Source organism: Electrophorus electricus, chromosome 3 (genome assembly GCF_041902795.1).
Source record: "Electrophorus electricus isolate QZ-2024a chromosome 3, ASM4190279v1, whole genome shotgun sequence".
In the NCBI taxonomy this organism is placed as follows: domain Eukaryota; kingdom Metazoa; phylum Chordata; class Actinopteri; order Gymnotiformes; family Gymnotidae; genus Electrophorus; species Electrophorus electricus.
In genome coordinates, this window is record NC_137499.1 from 31,492,517 (window position 1) to 31,513,289 (window position 20,773).

Sequence of the window (20,773 nt, forward strand, 5' to 3'; positions counted from 1 at the left end):
GTTGACGTAAAAGGGTGGTAATATGTTTGAAAGTCTGTCTGTGCCAAGTGTCCTGGCCCAGAGATGAGGTCAGGTCAGAGACCTGCTGCTTTCATTTTAATTTATCTTTGTAAGCACTTTGAACTCATTATCATTGTGAATGTATGATGGGGAATTAGAATGAAGGCCCAGCATCCCTGAAAGACTCTAACTGAGCATTCATGTGTGTCGTGTCTTTATCTACAGAGTCAGCTCCACATGGAGCTTCAGCTAAGGTGCCATTAAGTCACTTTTGTACATGAGCTGAACTCAACTCAGAATTGAACAGTATGAATAGCTCCATCACATTAACTACTATATGTCTTGTATTTAGGATGTAGAAATTGTCTTCTAGTGTTTACTTGTCTTGAATGCACACAACTAGCTAAATTGTAGAGCTCCTAATAGAAACCACTGGAAATCATTCTGTCTGCAATGAATATTATGAATTTTATATTTTCTGTAGGACATCTGCTAACATACAAAAAAAATAATGTTAATTTTATATTTTATGGGTGGGGAAGGGGGTGCATCAGATCCAAATCAGTTTTGTATAGGACCAAATGTAAATGTTGGCTACAAATGTCAGTACTGTAATTTGCCTGGAAATGATTATAGAAAAATGTTAACTTAGTTATCCTGACACAAGATGAGCAAAAGGAAACTAAAAATGGATTTGTCATAGGATTTGTTAGTGCTATAAATTTTGATGCAGTGCTGCATGTAAGCGCTCTTTGTGGTCACATAAGGGAAGAAACCAAAGAACTGGAAATTAAACTGTTAGGTAAGGGCCTCAGTTAGAATTCTTTTATGGAAAGTCAGTGGTGCAAGATGTTCTGATAGACCACTCTCACTAGACTTAGATCTTGTCCCATTATTGATGACATGCTATATAAATCAGCATGAATCACCAGTGTAAATGAACTACCCCAATACTGTGTATGGGAGCCCAGCTATTCGTTTACTTTTGTGGCTTTGACTAATTCAAGAGATGACTAAACCTGAATTACTGAAACAAACTGTCAACTGAAACAAACAACATAGAGTTGTTCTGGTCTGTTTCAACACTTCTTTTACAACTCTCTTTATATCAGCAAGAGAGATTATGAGTCAAAAGGCTAACTATTATTACTAGTTATTTAATAATGTTTATTATCTATTGTTAATAATAGCTATTAATAGTTATTCATTAACTATCATTATTAACTTTTTCTTATTATTTACACACAAACTGTAATTGCATATATGGTATGAGACTAGTAAGTACTTTAGGTCACAACAAAAAAAAAAAAATTCAAATGCTTTCAACTATATTAAACAATTGCCAAACCTGGGAAGGTGGAGCATGCATCTTTGCATGGCCATGATAAAGGCTGAGTCTGTAAAAGGCTGTAAATCTGGTACACTGTGGGCAATGTGAAAAATAGTTTGAAAATATGGCTGAAGTCAAGAGAGTCAATATGATTTTTATTGTCATTTGAGCCATTTGATCTTGCAAAGAAACATCAGATAATAAGCTTTGATAAAAGCTTAATCTGATTTGGTCTACAAGAACATTCTAAGACTGATTGTCACATTAGCTTCCTGTGTTTACCAACAACTCAGTCCTGATCTAGTGAAATATGAGGAACAGAGAAGGCTGTGTGCAACAATTGATGTCAACCTTCATTTTCAATTTGGGCACAATTATTCTTTTTCTCTCTAGAGGGTAGTGAGAGCACAGATCAGAAAACATCATCTTTATTGCCAAACTCTGGTACATTAAGAATAAGTGCTCATGGATTAGAGAGAGTCAAATTATGTTTGATGGCCTTAAATTGAGACCACACACATTGGGTCATTACAAATACTAGGCTCTTACATAGCAGAGATACAGTGCAGTTCTTTTTATTTCTGCAGAAAACAACATCAAATATCATTAAGGACTCATTAAGGAATGACAACACTTTTATAACTAGTCCAACCATTTACTCACATTTCCAAAATATACCTGTGACATTACTCATGGGTTAGACAATGGTATATGAAAGAATGCTTTGTTTTTATGTTGTTATAGTATTAAGTGTTTGAGATGTTCAATGCTGTTCTAACCTTGGAGAGAGCACAGCTGGATGCAACAGTTTCTTTTTGCTTCCGAATACTTGGCAGGGGGATATGCACAAGGCCTGAAATGGACTTGCGAATGTTAATGGCAAGCATCTGGGCAGGAAGACACTGTGTAGGAGAGTCAAGGAACATCTGCGCAGACAGACATTGTGTAGGAATGTCAAAGAACATCAGCACAAACACTGTGTAGGAGAGTTGAGGAACTGTGCAGCAGATGACAAGGAAGGACAAAAGAACTAAAACAACAAGAGCTATAATCATGGGGTCAGGCTGTCAGGCACAAATGCCTGATCTTGGCCAACAGCCTCTAAAAGGCAGATGAGCTCCAGCTAAAAGAGTTGCTACACTCTTCTGAGTCTTATAATGGGAAAATAAGCATATATGTAGAAAACTAGCATTAAATGTATTCACAGATATTCTGGATAAATTCTGTATGGATGTCAGATTAGTTGAAAGCAAGAGTAGTTTCACTTTCTAAAAAACATTTTTAAATATGTTTTGTCATTATTAGAAATAATAATAATTATTTTAATTATTTTTAATAAATCAGGCATCAGGTTTCTTACAATTCTTTTTTTTCTAATTACACAATTTTTTGTAGTTACAATGAATATTTTGCACATAGGTGCACATAGTACTATTAAATCTGTAGGTATGTGGAGTAAAGCAAAATTAAAATAGTACTAATTAGTGTTTGCCCATTCATTCTTGCAGGTTTTTTACTGGTGCAAATAATAATAATAAGGAGATTTCGATTTTGTTTGATTCCGTGAATTTGGAGAAAGATGACTGTCACACCCCACTGAGTGTAGCTATTTGTGAAATAAGGGTGGTAAGGCAGACTATTAGGCACAGTGATTGGTAGCTTGTATCCCTGACCTCTTTTGAGTGCCATGATTGCAGATAGAGCCTTGCTCTCCCTGCCAGAATTAGAATTTTCCTTTGCCACCTACTTTGCTTGTAACTTGGTCCTTTGAGGTAGCCATGTGATATTAATGATCATAGTTATCCACACCAAAAAAGTTTGGGATCAAAAGTGGATTTACAGAAAATGCTTCTAAATAAGGACATCGTTTTTAAGAACCTTAAAGCTCATATCTATCTGCATTCTAAAAAAAACAAAACAAAACTCTAGAGCTGGGACTAGTTCTTCTGAAATCATTCTCAAATGGTAAATATAATACATTTGCAAAGTGTAAAAACTACAGACAATGTACAGTGGGGCCAAAAAGTCTGAGCCCACTAAAATGAATTGTTTTTATTTGCCAAAAACACTAAATTTCACTCAGTTGACACTTAAGTATTTCAAGACCTGTGTTGACAAGGTCTTTTAACAGTGAAAACATTGCTTTCGTTCTCATTCGTTTATTCTCACAATCTATGAATGTAAATCATATTAAACAAAAAAAGGTATCTTTCATAGAAAAAAAAAAACATGGCAAATGTACAATTATTATCATTGTAATCAGTATCACTTTTTGGCAAAGAAAAAAGGAAAAATGAAATGACTGCCTTTTAGAGCACAATCAGACTAAATAAGCAGGAGACCCAGAATGAGGAAGAATGAGGGAAAAGGGAAAAGAAGATGAAGGGGAGACAGAGTGAGACAGAGACAGAGAGACCAGGGCTTGCTGTATTTAGAAGGGCAAAGGTAACTCTAGGGGTTCTTGTCTAAAAGACAGAAATATTGCAAGACAGAGAACAATACGTCTAATTTGCTTAGAAAATCAGCAACCGATCAATACTTTTCCATGAATCTCATTTTTGAATTGCTGTTGTATACATATTAAATTACCATCTGCACTAATGTTTATTGTGCAGTTTACCCTAAAAGCAACAGTGTAGTGTTTTGTAGACTGAAGATTACATTTCCTACAAAATGAAAAATAATACAAATGTTTTCATGCTGTTATTTATACACAAATAAGTCTATGGTCATCATGGCAGCTGCTTTCTGCTGATGTTTGTTACTAACATTTTGAGTGTTTTGGGGTTTTTTTGGAAACCTTTTAGTTTATTTGATCTCACAGTTAGCAAATAATTTATAACACATAGGCCTATATTGTATATTTAAACAGGTTTCATCTCCTAAAGCTTCAAATACACTTTGCTTGTAGCTAAAGAAGGACCACTGTCCAAAATGTAGAACTATCTCTCTATAAATAATCTTAATAAAATTGTATACAAACACATATGTATGCATGTTATATTTTATTTAACCTAGTCATTGCTTTACCATTAATAAATGTAAAAAAATAATAATAATAAAAAAAAAAAAAAAAGATTCTGAAATCATAATTGTATTGTTGCCAGAGTCAAGAAGCCAGCATAGGGAAACTGATTTTATCAGGCTTGGTCATTCAGGCTACAGTGCCTGTACTGTCACATGGAGCGTTATGTTCACACAGCCCCATCTAAGGCTTAGCTCACCATTATTTTTCTTCAGTCTAAAGAAGTGCTATTGTAAGACAAATGTTTATGTTTTGGCTTCAGAGTCAACTCTGCATTATTTCTCAATCCTGTCACCCTCATAGTGCAGACAGTATCTCTGGATCCTACAGACCCCTGTCTGCTGTGTTAAGATCTGTTTAACTTTCACAATTCATTCCTTATCTTAGTATCCAGGTCATTTTTGTTTAACATTTTCACTGCCTCGAGTCCTCCTTGTGAATCTATTTTTGTTTGGCAACAAAAAAAGCTGCTGGGTAATGTATTTTCAAGCAGTCATAATTAAACATGACTTTTTTTTCATTTAAGCAGTTATGTGTCATGCATATCAGGACTGATCTTACTAGATTATGACTGTGTACAGTATAAACACCAAGCTGCACTGCACTACACCTAAAAGTGCATTTCTGCCAATGAATCAGTGGCTCCACCCTCTGGTGTATGCTTGTAAAGCAACAGAACTAATCCAGGAAGATAAATAATATCCTGTACAAACCAAGTGAATTGACATAACTTTGCCTCGCGAGGTAAGTCATAAACCTTTAAATAAATGTGAGAACGATGCTCTCCTAGTAATTCAGAAGTGTATAAGGATTCACAAAAATCACACAATTACAAGTGAAAGCATCTCATCAGCAACTAACACAAGTCTGATAAAAGTGTCCCAATACTTAATTGCAAATCATGAAACCTGTAAATTAACAATACAGAGAAGGGGAATCATTCAGTTATTTTGCATTGCATTCATGTTTTGTTTATACTTAACCCAAACAGCAACCACTGTAACTTTACTGTCCTAATTTATAAAAAGTCCAGGGAATACCTAAAAGTGCAAACAATGCAGCCTGGTCTGCTGTAAGGTTCAGATCACATTTAATGATTTGTTGGTTCACATGGATCTTTCTAATGCCTCTGCACAGTACAGCTCTTGTATGACAGCATTCTTTCTTCATTTTCATTCTCTCTCTCTCTCTCTCTCACACACACACACACACACCCAGTCAAATCAAATGATCAGTCTTAAAGCGGAGTTGTAATGCTTGATACCAACACATTTTATACATAAGCAAACTGCCTGCCATTAACTGATAACAGCTACTCTGAAAGTGTGCATTACAACCCCCTGCTTAAGACACATTTTAAAGTCCTTTGATGTAAGATCTAAGCACAGAACACGTCAGTGAAAAAATCCATTCATAACCATTTGACCTTATGAGCACCAATGTAATTTATCTTTAGAAACTAAAATAATAAAAATAACACACTCTATTTCACTTATTTTTTGACTGCAAGTACAGAAACACAAATGGCAATAAAAAGACAGATTAAAAAGTTGCAATAAACACAATAAATGAATCAAGATCACATTTCATGACTGTTAATCAAACTGATAATACTTGTGATATTTAATTACATAATATATAGTATATATAGTAGGATAGATTATTCCCCAAAGGAATACTGCAAGTTTAACAGTCAGAGAAATGTTGTGAATGGTGAAACAAACCTGCATGGTTTGAATCATATGGACCATAATGTTATTGCTTCACTTTGCGGATATGAATTTTTCTCTAAAGCAATGTGAAGCTACATAATTATAGTCCTTCATAGTGGCAGGATATATTGTCCCTTGTTGGATCAGTTACCATAAAAGTCCAAATATTAAGATCAAAACACACCACAAATTTGTGGCACTTCTCTCTGTTACATAGTTCATCTAAGGTGTATGATACAGTCCAGAGAAGTGGAAGGTTGCTTCTCTTAATTGTCCCCAATGTCCACAGTTTCAGAAAACTGGAAAATGAAGGGAACAAGTCTGCTCCCTCCAATCAATAAGGATCTTGCATTGATTGCTGTAGCCAACAAGACCGCTCCATACCAAGTGTCTGGAGGCAAACCGACTCTTTGGCATGTTCTGCCACAGGCGGATGGATGCGCTGCAGTCACGTTCTTGGCATTGACAGAACTGTGCTATAGTAAACAACTTTAAAATTATACAGGGCATCTATATGGCAAGGACATACACAAGCAAAAGATAATTCTAAACTAATGACTAAGTACATGCACACACACACGCACGCTCACATGCATACACACAAATTTCCCTATTCAACTCTCATAAAAGTGCATCAATTCACTGCCCTGATGCCAAACAAATTCTTGTCATGTAGCCAAAACAGTTGTTTATGACATTCAAAAGTGCAATAATTTAGCACAGGGATTTGGCTTTTAGCCAAGACTGCAAATAAATAATTTACCTGCATCCCAATAAAACTTACTTTGAGAACCCATAATTTTCAAGCCCAGTTTTCATTTAATAAATCCAAGACAACGTCTTAATTTAAAGTTTAGTTGTGTTTGAAGCAAAATATGAGAGTTTCCTAAAGTTGCCTCAACAATTTTGCCAGCTCAAGTGGAAAGGGGAAAAAACAAAGTGCAGCAAAATGATGTGCAAACAGCAGTTGCTTAAGAGTTAAGCACATCAAAATTCTGATAGCTTAAGTTCTAGTTTGTGCATTTACCTTGCCATCTTTCTGCAGTACTAACATGGACAAAAGTAGTGAACTTTAAGAACTCAGAAAACAAACAGTAAAACTTCACAATAGACAAAGTGGGTGTATCCTGCAAATGTGTATTATTTTATCATATTTTTAGACTGGTAAAGCACAAATAAATGTATTATCTTATTTAAACCTTTATCATGAAAAAACCCACAAAAACAACTCTTCCCAATATACCTTGGCCATTTAGTATTCTAAAAAGTCTGACTGAAAGCATCAGTCACTTTGACAATGGAAGTGTGCATTGGAAGGGAAAAAACAAAGCACCAAAATCCTGTTTCAATTAAATATAACAGATTAGATCTCATTCAAATTATGAGCAAATGTGCAAAAACATCTTAAAACTTTATTTATGGTATGTTGGCAGTATCAGTTCATACTTCATTATGACACGACTGTTTTAACCATTAAATGCGTGCCTGATTGCCACAACCATCCAAGTTAAAATTATGAAAAGTTAATGGCTTGGCCTCTTGTTTAAATGGTTCAGAACAAAGGTATTTAAGGAAAGTGCTATAACAATTTTGGGTACACACAAAATGTGTTTTCATATTTGTGTCTTAAATTAAGAACCAATAGGTACTAATACCTATATGATAGTAGCAAACAAAGTATTCCATTGCATGGAAGATTAATTTTATACATTCTCAAAGTGTCCACTGAGCTATGATTGAACCATTCACAAGGCAAAATATGCAACTTTAGAGATATGAGTTAATATATGTACAGTCCCTATTAACACCTCTGGACTGTCAATGTCTGATTACACAAATAAACCATCAAGCAAGTAAAAATTTAAGCATCAGATTAAGAATGGAGGATTTTGGGACCCTTCTACACTTAACTGATGGCTTGATCTTTTGTTGGCCAGGAATACCCAAATTGTCATGGCAACAGACATATCTCAAGTCTCACTCTACCTTTACTGCTGCTTGCTATGTAGGTCAGGATGAGTGGGTGGTTGGCAAAGCTTTTCCCAATGGTCTGACTCATAATAACAGAAAAGCATATTGAAAGATTTGTCTGTAACAGTCACAAAGGAAGTGCAGATATAAGGGACAAAAAAGCAAAGACTTAAAACAACTGGACACATTATGTGGCAGGATTGAGAACTTGCTCTGCTGTGGTTGGAGTTCCAGTGATAGCCACTGGGGGAGGGGTTGAGGTTGGGGTGGGAGTGGGAGTGGGAGTGGGAGTAGAGGCAGGTGTGGGGATGGGTGTAGGGGTAAGTGTGAAGGCCAAAGTGGGATCAGGAGTAGTAATATTAGTAGTTGAGGTGGAGGTAGTAGCTGAGGCTTGGGTTTGAGGAGCAGCTGCATCAGGTTTGGCTGGAGTGCTGGGTGTCATGGGAGCAGGTTTGTTGTAGTTGAGATTCAGAATGTGCTGCTGAAGGTGCCTGATCCAGTCCTCCTGTACTGAGAGAGGGCCATGGAACTCCACATCACAGAACCTGAGAGAGAAGAACCGTATTTGCCATGCAGAACTCCAACAAGGTTTCCTTTTAAGACCACGCACATTTTAGCATCTTGCACATGATTTTCAAACAATGCACCTACTGGCCTATAAAAAAAAAACCTGTACTGTAATTCAGAACAAGAACAGCAGTAAATGTGTGTATTATTATAGACATTAAAACATGAATGTTACTAAAGGTACAACTCACCGACACTTAAGGGAATAAATTTTACCCACAAGTTTAACCAGGGGGGTTGAGGGGGGCTTAGGCACAAGGGCAGGAACAGTACTGGTACGAGGTGGCTGGGGGAGACAGCTTTCTCTCTCCCCACCATCAGCGTGTGAAGGATGTTTCAGTGGCCGTCGTTCAATGCCTTGTAAAAAAAAATAAGGCAAACTTTAAAGAGTAGCCAGTAATGTTAACAGATACTTTATTTTTGTCAGTTTGAGTGCAACCATGTAAATATTAAACTGTGTAATTGCCCTTCAGTTTACCTAATACAATAAGTAAGATCAAACATTTTTTATAAACTGTTAAAGACTAAATTCAAGAAAGCAAATTAACAACAAAAACTTTCAAGTAGCTGCTCGTGTAAGACCATATGACTAAGCTGTATTCTTACCCCGTGGTAGACGGACATTAAGTTCACTTCTTGCCACTTGTGCATGTGGAAGTGTACTGTTGGAGTGATGTCCTCCACTCTGTGCACTAGTGGCATACTGAGAAGAGGTGCCAGTTCCACTTTTTACCTCCCGTGATGAAGACCCCCATGGCCTGCTGCTCATAGCTTCCTGTCTGACTGTCCTCCCTTGGGACAGTGTCAGAGATGCCCACTGGGCTGCAGAAGACTTTTGAGATACAGGGGGCATGGGGTCAGAATCAGATGAAGGTGAGAGAGAACTGCCTTTCTGTAAGACAAATGCAGCAGAAAATTAAAAGGGCCACTCCGTTAACACTCCATAGGTGTCTGCTATGTGTTCTCTCTGATGCAGCTTCGAGTCAGTCTGATAATTGTGAGAATGCTGCATCTTATGCCGTTCATACCAATACACACATTCCATAATCTCTGTATAATCTTACCAAGTTTAAGAGGGGTTTTACAATATAAAAACACATTAGAACATGAGAATATTACCACTACAGTAAACCAATATGTCCATACCTTCTTTTGTGCATTGCGCCCACTCTGCAGGTAGCTACGGTGTAATTCAGCTACTGTTTGTGGTCGGCTGCGCATCCAGGCACTCAAAGTCTCAATGGGTGAACCATTGACACACCACTCAGTCACACCAAACTGTCGTAAATGGGCACGGGCATGGCTGGCCAGCGCTTTTCGGTTCTCAAAGAAGAAACCACACAGCTCACAGCTAGCATCTAAGGAGGGCCAGAGAAATCAATCAGAGTCAATGGTTCACTGAATGAACTTGGTTATGTGGCTCATCACAATCATTAAGGTCATACACTACAATCCTCCTGAATGATAACATTGTGAAGATAGCTAAAATGTGTTGGAGATTATTCTTTTCCACATACATTGAGCTTTGCAGTAGTATGTTCCTCCTATAAAAACCTCAGTTTTAATGCATCAAAGATCTCATTTAGAAACTCAGGAGGAATCAGTTTAAAAAAAAAAAACAAAAAAAAAAAAACAACCCAACACTCTTACCCATGTGGCATACCCCTTGTTTGTCCGTGGACAGTTTTCCCTTAAACGAAAAGTCCTGTGGTAGCGGTGAAAAGACTTTGGACTGGGCTGGTGGTGTCCTTTCACCGAGATGTCCCTCAGTTCCCAGCACCCTCTTTCCAAGTGGTGTCATACCAAAAAACTTGCCCGCAGGAGGAGTGGTGGAGAGCCCTGAAGCCCCTAATCCATGTTTATGGTGGCGTGAGCTGGGATGGAGGAGGTTAAGGGGAGACTTGCGAGAAACTTTGGGTGACTGATAACCGTGACTGTCCCAGGGCAAGCTGCTGTCCTGCTGTGGCTCTTCCTTCACACCTAGTGCCACTGATGCAGGCGTGGTACCCTGCTTCCGCATGATCTCCCACAAGGTGTCGATGGGCGAGCCGTTAACAGACCACTCTGTGATGCCCATATGACGCAAGTGGGAACGAGCATGGCTGGAGAGGCCTTTGCGGTTCTCAAAGAACTCGCCACAGAACTCACAACGGATGTCACGTGAAGGTTCCCTCTCCTTAGTCATGACTGGGTGAACACAGGGACACAAGTGAATAAGCTTACGGTGGAGAATGTTTGTACCATTTACTATTCAGGTTAATAAAAATAATGCAGTAAAGGAATATAGTATGACAAGACAACCGAACTTTAGGCCAGCAACTCTGACTTGTTTTTCCTAACACACTGATGAAGGGCCACTTTTCCATTTTTATTCTATTTCCTTTTTATTTTTCTCTTCATTGTATAAATACATTACATCTTACCCAGGTTGACAGGCTGTACACTGTCTGAGTTTCTCCAACTGGAATGCAGAGACTCAGAACTGTAGCTTTCATGTCCCGCTGTTCCTGCTCTGGTCATGGTAACTTCCACCTGCTCAGGTTCTGGCTTGGGCTTAACAATTACCACTGTGGGGGAAGTGGTTGTAGCAGATGTTGATGCAGCCATCTTGCGGGCAGTAGGCTGATGTTGGCTTGGTGAGTGGTGACCAAAAGGGAAAGTCAGGCGGCTGAGGGCACCCCCTGGGGGGGGGGAGGATGGAAGGCAGGTACGAGGGCCTGGAGAAGTGGAAGGTGATTTCAAGGGTTTTACGGGCATGACGCATGGCAGGCCTCGACGAGCTATGATCTCTCGTAGTGTGTCGATGGGTGAACCATTCACAGACCACTCAGTAATGCCCAGTTGGCGCAGGTGGGAGCGAGCATGGCTGGAGAGGCCCTTCCGGTTCTCAAAGAGCTCTCCACAGAATTCACAGCCCACATCTTTCATTGGTTCGGCTATAGACATAGAAAATGAAAGTCTACCATTTTATAACTGCAAATTGCATAAAAGACACATTTAAAAAGTTGTGATAAGACAAAATAATCAACTATAATGTTTTGCATGTGGAGACAGACCCTGCAACACAGTGGTTCCATTTCTAGTCTATCCTCTGTTCTAATCTTAGAATCTTAAGGTATCATGAAAGCTAGATGATTTAGATTCTGAAAGAGCCTTTATTTGGAGCTAGAGACCAGCTCATTAACTCCTGTCAATAACTCAAAGCTCACTGTTGTGAACTGTGGCTGCTTTTCTAGAAAGCAATGCTTATTCTACCAGATAGTGTTGACTGTAATTCTATAATGCTTCTAAGAAAGGAAGCTGTGCATTTATGCAGGTCCCTTCCAAAAAATCTGATTTTACCCAAGCAAATGCCACCACCTCAGGTTTTTGTATAGAAACTGTTATGAATCTACATTTTTGTCTTTAGTACCGATCTCTATTACAATGCACCTGCAACAGGGCAAAGGAAATATTACATAGTACAGGACTGAGATTCATCACACTTAAAGGTCAATTTACCTGAAGAGTTAAATTAAAATGAAACTTTATTAACAGATATTACAAATAAATTAAGTAGCAAAAAGCAAAAACATGTGGTTGTAGTCACCTAAAGGAATCGGCATCATCTCTCTGCCAGTCAAACGGAAGACCTGCTGGGTGGAAGGTTTCAGCTTCTTGGTGGGTGGACCTAACAAGATGTGGCCAGAGGAGGGGGAAGCAGCTTTTGAGCCAATGCCACTCCCTAATGATGGTGACTTGAAAAGAAGAGAGCTGGGGTGGAGAGGCCTCTTGGAGGCTGTAGAAGTGGATGTAGAGATGGAGGGAGAGGGAGGAGCAACACAGGACCCATGGACCCTCAGGTCCTCTGGGCTGTCAGAGAGTAATGAACTAGCTCTTTGTTTGAAGTCATCAGTGAGAATAAGTCTGTTAAGCAGGTCAATTGGGGACCCCTTGGATTCAGAGTATTCCACCCCAAAGTGACGAAGATGGGCTCGGGCATGACTTGAAAGGCCTTTGCGTGTCTCAAACCATGCTCCACATAACTTGCATATAATGTCTTTGTTAGGGTCCACTTCCATTGCTATGAGAAGAAAAACAGAACAGATGAGTGAACTGAAGAATTAAAGATGAGAGATATATAGAGGGAAAACAGAATACAAAATCAGAATAATATGTGGAATCACTGAACTGAGTTTGGATGCCTTTGTATTTAGAGTAGTTGTTGCCCTGGTAATACATATTTTGAGCAATTTATAGTGTGAACCTCTGGACAACTGATAAAGAAAGTGTCTAAAAAGAATTTATCATGTTGTGCAGTAAGGAGAAGACAAAGATTGGCTTTCACAAGGTAAATGAAAAGCTATTTTCTTTGGGTCAAAAAAAAAATCATCTTTCTTGCCCAGGTATTCAGATTTTTAAATAAAGGATGGGATAATGGTTGGTAGAATGTGTATAACTTTAAAACATCATCTCTGTTCTAATCTGAGACACTGCTAAGATTATAGCACACAATACTGTACACTGACTTTGGGCAATGTCTTGAAGAAACTGAAGACTCTCACAATTATTGAGGATGGCTTAGGTTTTCTCATCCTTTGCCAGAACAGCTATCTGTTCTGAAATGCAATAGGTTTCAAGACCTGTTATAATGTTACTTTCACAATCATTAAGGAACTTAATGAACACCAGCAACCCCATACCAGATGCAAAATTAGCACGGGCTTGGTGCAGGGGCAAGTAACCCAAACATCGCACGCCTTGCCTATAGAGTATCAAATCTGTACTCATTTATTTAGTTACAAAGATCAGTATAAAGAACCATGAAAATCCCTTGATTCTAATCTGATTATTAGAATCTGTCCTACACTGGCCTTCATTATGTCAATGCTCCAAACCACACTACATGCACTGCACATGCATAGTTTGACAACTAAAGTCAGGAAACTGAACTGGCCAGAATGAACCCATGTCTTATAAAATTAAAAAACAACAATATAAAAAGGGTTTTGATACATTTGGTAAGGATAAGCATATTGTAGTAATTATCAACAATAACTACATATATGTAATTTCTAAACAATATATATTAATAAATGCCATACATTGTCAATCATTATAAACTGAGGGTCAACTCACATAGATCAGAAGTGGAACAATAATATATTAAGCACTGAAAATCTCTTACTGAGATTTAGGGGAGCATCTGTCTCTCGTGGTGCCCAGAAGGGTCTGGGTGGAGTGGACAGAGCTGCTGACTGGCCCCTGCCCATAGTCTTATGCTCCTGGGAACGTAGTGGTGATGACACAGGCAGCAGAGAGGAAATTGGGGCCTTCCTCAGCACTGGGGATGGAGACCTAGACCTTCCAAGTGGAGAGGATGGCAGGGATCCAGATGAAGAAGGACTGGTTGGGGAAGGGGTAACTTTCCTGATGCTACCCAGACCAGAGAGAGGGAGGGGGGGCTTGATATCTTGTGATTCCTCGTCAAATTCGGTTTCATGAATGGGACTTGCTGTAGGAACAGGTGAAGCATGATGGAAGTTCTTTTTGGGTGATGATGCCTTTGGGAGTAAGGGAGGCGTGGCAGGGAGGCAGGCGTCAGCAGCCCGCTCCTTGGTGATCTGGTACAGGAGATCTATGGGTGCTCCACTGCTCTCCGATACTCCTACTCCTAACTGGCGTAGGTGAGAGCGGGCATGGCTAGATAAACCTCGCCTGGTCTCAAAGGGGGCGCTGCACACCTCACACTTCAACAAAGTGGAGCCTAGAGAAAATCACATTGGGGATCCATAAAACTGTTCCATCATACCAATAAAAATTAATCTGTCACAATAGTTGCAATATCGACTGTTTAAAACAAATATAAAGTCCAGACAGGGCAAAATGTTAACCTCCACGTTAGAAATTGTACATCTCAAAATCTTATTCTAGCTAAATACAGCTCTTCCCTAAAATTAAGCAAAAATACTCTAATAAATGTCATCTATTTAATGTTTTTAAGTAGAAGTGCATTCTCAAACCCATCTCACCCTTAGGCTCCGTCTCTTCTACAGGAGCAGAGCTCTCAGGCTGTAAGGGTAAGGAGCTATTTAATTCTGCGCTGGAGGCAAAGCTGTCCACTGGTGGCATCTTTATAAGGACCCCCTCCCTTTCGTCCTCTTCACCTAAAAATGAACATGTAGTCCCAATTCAGGTACTGTTTTTGCACACAGTAACATACAAGTTCAAATTTAGGAATTTGTGCATGCCAAGAGTAATGTCTGTGTTATAACCTTAGGCAAAGTCATTTAAACCTTGATAGTCTGCAAGCCAATTATAAGACAGCATATACAAAACCTCTTTAACCTCTACAGATGTATTAATTAATCATATTACAGATCTTAATCCCTCATCATCTCTACTGTTTCTGCAAACAGATTCCTACATTTTAAAATATTCAAATTTATCTGTACATGCCAAGAGGGTTTCTGTACTTTTTGGTCATTCTATTTTCATTTAAAAAAATTTGGAAAATGGACAATTATTTGTTTCTTGCTTCAAAAACCAATAATAAGAAACAGAAAAACAAATCATTACTGGTTTTCCTTGTTAGAAATAAGATTCAAAATGCAAATGCGGATTATATTTCTTTTCTTTCCTCACAACCAAAACTGCAATAATACAAAAAACAGAAAGAAAGTCAATATTTACATTTTTCTGAAATTGGAAGTTTTCATTCATAAAGCCATCGTCAAAGCAACTCAAGGTGCCTATTACTCTCTCTTACTGTTAGCAGAGTTGTTAGCTAGCTAGCAGGATAGATGTGGAACCATACTCTAAAATAATTTTAAACATGGCATGAAGTGGGCCATCTTCCACAGCAATATCTGTTACTATGCTGCAGGAGTACTTGACCAGGGCAAGGGCATCAGCTGTTCTCTTGAACACATGTAGAGAAAAAAAAATTGATAGAGGAGTTCAGGGGTTTTAATTTGAAAAGTTGTTCTTATGGACACTTCTAGGACTATGTAGGAAAAACAATCTCAGTCTCATATTTCTTATTGTGTAAACTGTATAACACTAGGTCATGAACTAGCAAAGCCCAAGTGGTGAACTTGCAAAGGTTGCACTGCAGTCGCAGTAGCTGTTTCCAAAACGTAATTTTTAATATTTATTATGTTGCTTCCCCCTTGTTTGGTTCCCTTTTCCTTTAGCACCCCACTTATTTTATTTCCCTAATCCCTGTACTCTTTCTTCACTGGATTTGCTAGAGTATAAATGTTCACCAGTTTCTGGCTACAGGGGTGTGACTTTGAACTTGTCTTACTCGTATACTGAGGGGTGTTATTCATCGCTTTCCTGTCAAAAATCTGCACAGGAGTCCTCACTTACCAATAGAGTATTATTTCTGTTTTAAGTAGATAACACTATTTTGGTACCCAAAATGGTCATTTATTTAAATCAGCGTTTTCCCTAGAATAACACTGATTTACAAGGAACCTACAATAGAGTCTAGTCTCTCTCAACACCCAGAAAGTCAATTACCAAACTCAAGGATATCTTTACATCCACAATGAAGGGTAGAAGGGGGAATCAATACTGAGAATTAAACAGTTCATACCTGACTTAACTTGGAAACCATTTTGTCCCATTAGTCAACTAACACTCCCAAAGTAGACAGGGTTGCTGTCATGCCACCCAGTTCACCACAACTCCCAGCATTCCACTTACAACCCAGAGGAAAACCCAGCCAATCATCCACAATTCACAAGATGCTCATCACCAGACTATTAACTCCAACTGTAGCCTATTTACTTAGACTATTTATACTGGTCATTTCCCTGTACTCCTTGCAAAGTATTGCCACTGTTTCCATAAGTGCAAATCAAGCATTCTATCTGAATGTCTTCCTGTATTGCTGACCCTCTTCCAATTGTGTACCTTTGATTTTGCCTGCCCCGTTTGGATTTGTCTGCTTGGTTATACTGTTTTCTGGCTTTTGACCTGGACTGTTTGTTTACTATATTTATGATGCTCCCTGGTTCTGTTCATTCCAAAGTGCTGGTTCTGACCCTTTCTACACCTCTTTTTATCCACAAGCATCTGGCTTTAGCTGAAATGTTAGTTACAGCAATACAACTCTTCTGAGTAGATAAAAAGAATTTTGGTATCTGGACTTATACCATAACTAATGCACAGTGCCACCCTGGCATTTTTGGTGAAAGCTGCTATGGGATTCTGTTACTACTAAACCATATTATCTCTGCATCTTATTAGACAAAGAACTGCATCACCATGTGATGCACTCTTGTATCACAGAAAGTTCATTTAAATCTAACTAGACCTCACACTGGGCACCAAATATATACAACCTCTGAGTGAATTATTACAATTAAATTATGTTAGAAATTATTATTACTGATGATAACTAATAAATGTGGCTCCAGCCCAACAGGACAAAATAGTCTCAGAATGAGATGGTTAACATGAAATAAACATAGAAAAACTACCAGTACTAATAATTATTATTATTTTCTCATTGTCTGAAATAAATTTGTCACTAAACTTTAAAGGAGTATGTTTCTTAGCTCTCAGAACTTCTGTGACAAGAGATACACACATATGCCAAATAATTAAAAAGGTTTAATAATAAAGCAATTGGAGGTTTGTTAGGTGTGTAAAGAAAAAAATAGCAGCAAACACCAATAAAATCATCAGGCTGAAATAGACTACATTGAAAAAAAACTAGACAGTAGAACTAGTGTAAGAGACTAACAGAACTTTCCTTTGTTCTGTATTGTCACAGTACCCAGACTAGAACACCATGTTATAAAAAAGAACAAATGTTATCAAAACGAATAATTTTTTTAAAAATTATTAAAAAAATGAGGGACAAGCATGTATAATCACATTTGCATTTTAAAACAGAACTCTCAAAAGATATAATATAAATGGAGCCACACTAAACTTGTAGTCTTCAAGCTCGCATGGAAGTAGAGCCTTTTCAAGTATACAAAAGCACTTATTACCACTCTAACAGTTTATCGCTTAGCCCTAATAGAAAATAACAAAAATAATCCTAAATTTATATTTAGTACTATTGCACTTCTAACTAGGAATAAAACTGATACCAAAATTCAGATTACAACACCATATAGTAGTAATTAGTTCATGAATTTTTTTTAAGTGGGAAAATTAAGCACATTAGAGATCACATTTAGAGTAATAATGTGACATGGGGTAGCTACTAGATGAGAACAACCAAGCCAAAAAAGACTAGAATCCTTTACTCCTATCCAAGAGCCTGAACCTACATCTCTAATCTCAGGCTCAAAATCTTCTACCTGCTTACTAGATTCACTGTCCTCACGCTTTCTTAAAGAAATTCTACCAGAAGTAACTGAATCTTTTTAAAATTTAATAAACCACTGCTTGAACATTGGCTATGTACCAAATCATTAAAAAGCAGTAATCAGACCACTTATCAAAAAATCTAACCTCGACCCATGTCAGTTGTCCAACTACAGGCCAATCTCAAACCTTCCCCTTATTTCCAAAATCCTAGAAAAAGCTGTAGCCCAGCAGCAAAGCTCATACACGAATCAGAACAAGATACATGAAGTCTTTCAGTCAGAGTTTAGGCCTTGTCATAGTACAGAGACAGCGCTGATTAAAGTAGTTAATGACCTGTCTTTGGTTTCCGACCAGGGTTATATCTCTTTGCTTACACTGCTTGATCGGAGTGCAGCATTTCATACCATGGATCACATTTTACTAGATAGACTCGAAAATGTTGGATTAGGGAAGTAGCCTTTTCCTGGTTTAAATTTTATTTATCTGATCTCTATGAGTTTGTCAACATAAATGGAGACTTTTCAGTATACACCACTGTTAGTGATGCTGTCCCACAAGGATCTGTTCTAGGGCCTCTGCTTTTTTCTTTTTATATGCTACCTCAAGGTGACATTATATGTAATCACTGTGTTAGTTTCCACTGCTATACTGATGATACTCAGTTATACACTATATTGCCAAAAGTATTTGCTCGTCTGCCTTCGCACACATATGAAGTGTGACATCCCAATCTTAATCCATAGTATTTAATATGCCGTCGGCCCAACCTTTGCAGCAATAACGGCTTCAACGCTTCTGGGAAGGCTTTCCACAAGGTTTAAGAGTGTGTTTATGGGAATTTTTGACCATTCTTCCAGAAGCGCATTTGTGAGGTTAGACACTGATGTTGGATGAGAAGGCTTGTAGTCTCCACTCTAATTAACCCCATAGGTGTTCCTATCGGGTTGAGGTCAGGACTCTGTGCAGGCCAGTTCTTCCACACCAAACTCACTCATCCATGTTTTTATGGACCTTGTTTTGTGCACTGGTGCACAGTCATGTTGGAACAGGAAGGGGCCATCCCCAAATGGTTCCCACAAAGCTGGGAGCATGAAATTGTCCAAAATCTCTTTGTATGCTAAAGCATTAACAGTTCCTTTCACTAGAACTATGGGGCTGAGCCCAACTTCTGAAAAACAACCCCACACCATAATCCCCCCTACACCAAACTTTACACTTGGCACAATGCAGTCAGACAAGTACCGTTCTCCTGGCAACCGTCAAACCCAGACTCATCCATCAAATTGCCAGTTGGAGAAGCGTGAGAGAACACGTCTCCACTGCTCTAGAGTCCAGTGGTGGCGTGCATTACACCACTGCATCTGATACTTTGCATTGCGCTTGGTGATGTAAGGCTTGGATGCAGCTGCTTGGCCATGGAAACCCATTCCATGAAGCTCTCTACACACTGTTCTTGAGCTAATCTGAAAACGACATGAAGTTTGGAGGTCTGTAGAGATTGACGACCTCTGCATGCTATGCACCTCAGCATCCACTGAGCCCGCTCTGTCATTTTACGTGGCCTACCACTTTGTGGTTGAGTTGTTGTCATTCCCAATCACTTCCACTTAAAATACCACTGACAGTTGACTGTGGAATATTTAGTAGCAAGGAAATGTCATGACTAGACTTGTTGCACAGGTGGCATCCTATCATGGTACCATACTGGAATTCACTATGCTCCTGAGAGCAAGCCATTCTTTCACAAATGTTTTTAGAAGCAATCCGCATGCCTAGGTGTCTGGCTTTATACACCTGTGACCATGGAAGTGATTGGAACACCTAAATTCAATTATTTGGATGGGTGAGTGAATACTTTTAGCAATATAGTGTATGTCTCTGCCAAACCAAAGGACACATCTGCTTAGTATTATTGAGGAACGCATAAAGGACATCAGACACTGGATGTTGAGAAAACAGAAGTGCTTCTATTAGGCTCACAGACAGCTAGGACCTCGCTCTCCAAATGCATAATGAACCTCAATGGTCTGCCAATCACATCTTATTTAACAGTTAAAGATTTTGGAGGGATTATGGATCCCAGACTCTCTTTCAAAGCTCATGTAAATAAAATTTCTAGGACCACCTTTCTCCATCTCAGGAACATTGCAAAGCTTAGGAACATACTCTCTTCACATGATGCAAAAAAGCTAGTCCATGCATTTATCACTACCAGATTGGACTACTGTAATGCCTTACTATCTTGCTGTACCACGAAGTGCCTAAACAAGCTCCAGCTAGTTCAAAATGCAGCAGCCAGATTTAGAACTAGAAAGTTTGATCACATTACTCCTATCCTAGCTACATTACATTAGCTCCCAGTAAAATTTTGTAAGATTATAAAATACTTCTAATGACCTACAAAGCACTGAATGGTCTTGCCCCCTAGTACCTTAGCAAACTCCTAGTGCATTACAACCCACCACATCTGCTTAGACAAAAAATCATGCAGGCCCTTTCCTAGTACAAAGAATTAGAAAATCTACTGCAGGGGGCAAAGCATTTTCCTATAAAGCTCCCATACTATAGAATAATCTTCCTGTAAATGGTTCAAGTCTCAGACACAGTCTCAGTGTCTGAGAAAAATCTGTACAGTCAGGCATTTTATTAAATATTTCCCATCTTAGGTAAAGGTGTAGATCTGGGGATTCATGGGCATTGAGAGTTCTAGTAAACTGTGATGTTATGATCCTGTCAAGTCACCTCTTTTTTGTAATTCAAGTTTGTTAAATGAGTGGCGAGTGCTGATGTTCCAGGGAGCCCTCATGCCTGTGTTTCCTTCTGGCTCTAGCCAGATCATAGCTAGATCTGCTG

At 38.6% G+C, this 20,773-nt stretch overlaps 1 protein-coding gene across 10 annotated transcripts in view; it reads right to left on the minus strand.

Moving 5' to 3' along the window:
- Window positions 1-1,742: 1,742 nt before the first annotated feature.
- Window positions 1,743-20,773, minus strand: part of wizb (WIZ zinc finger b) — a 30,047-nt gene continuing 11,016 nt past the window's right edge. For 8 of the 10 annotated variants that reach the window (XM_081711101.1, XM_081711093.1, XM_081711094.1 and 5 more), the window contains 9 exons: window positions 14,617-14,751; window positions 13,773-14,351; window positions 12,195-12,668; window positions 11,029-11,541; window positions 10,256-10,792; window positions 9,752-9,963; window positions 9,212-9,497; window positions 8,797-8,962; window positions 1,743-8,583 (listed from right to left, as the gene is read on the minus strand). In XM_081711101.1, coding sequence (XP_081567227.1) covers window positions 8,226-8,583; window positions 8,797-8,962; window positions 9,212-9,497; window positions 9,752-9,963; window positions 10,256-10,792; window positions 11,029-11,541; window positions 12,195-12,668; window positions 13,773-14,351; window positions 14,617-14,751 — 3,260 coding nt within the window. In that variant the 3' untranslated portion in view covers window positions 1,743-8,225. The remainder of the gene's footprint in view (window positions 8,584-8,796; window positions 8,963-9,211; window positions 9,498-9,751; window positions 9,964-10,255; window positions 10,793-11,028; window positions 11,542-12,194; window positions 12,669-13,772; window positions 14,352-14,616; window positions 14,752-20,773) is intronic. The other 2 variants (XM_081711097.1, XM_081711103.1) reach the window with 2 other exon arrangements.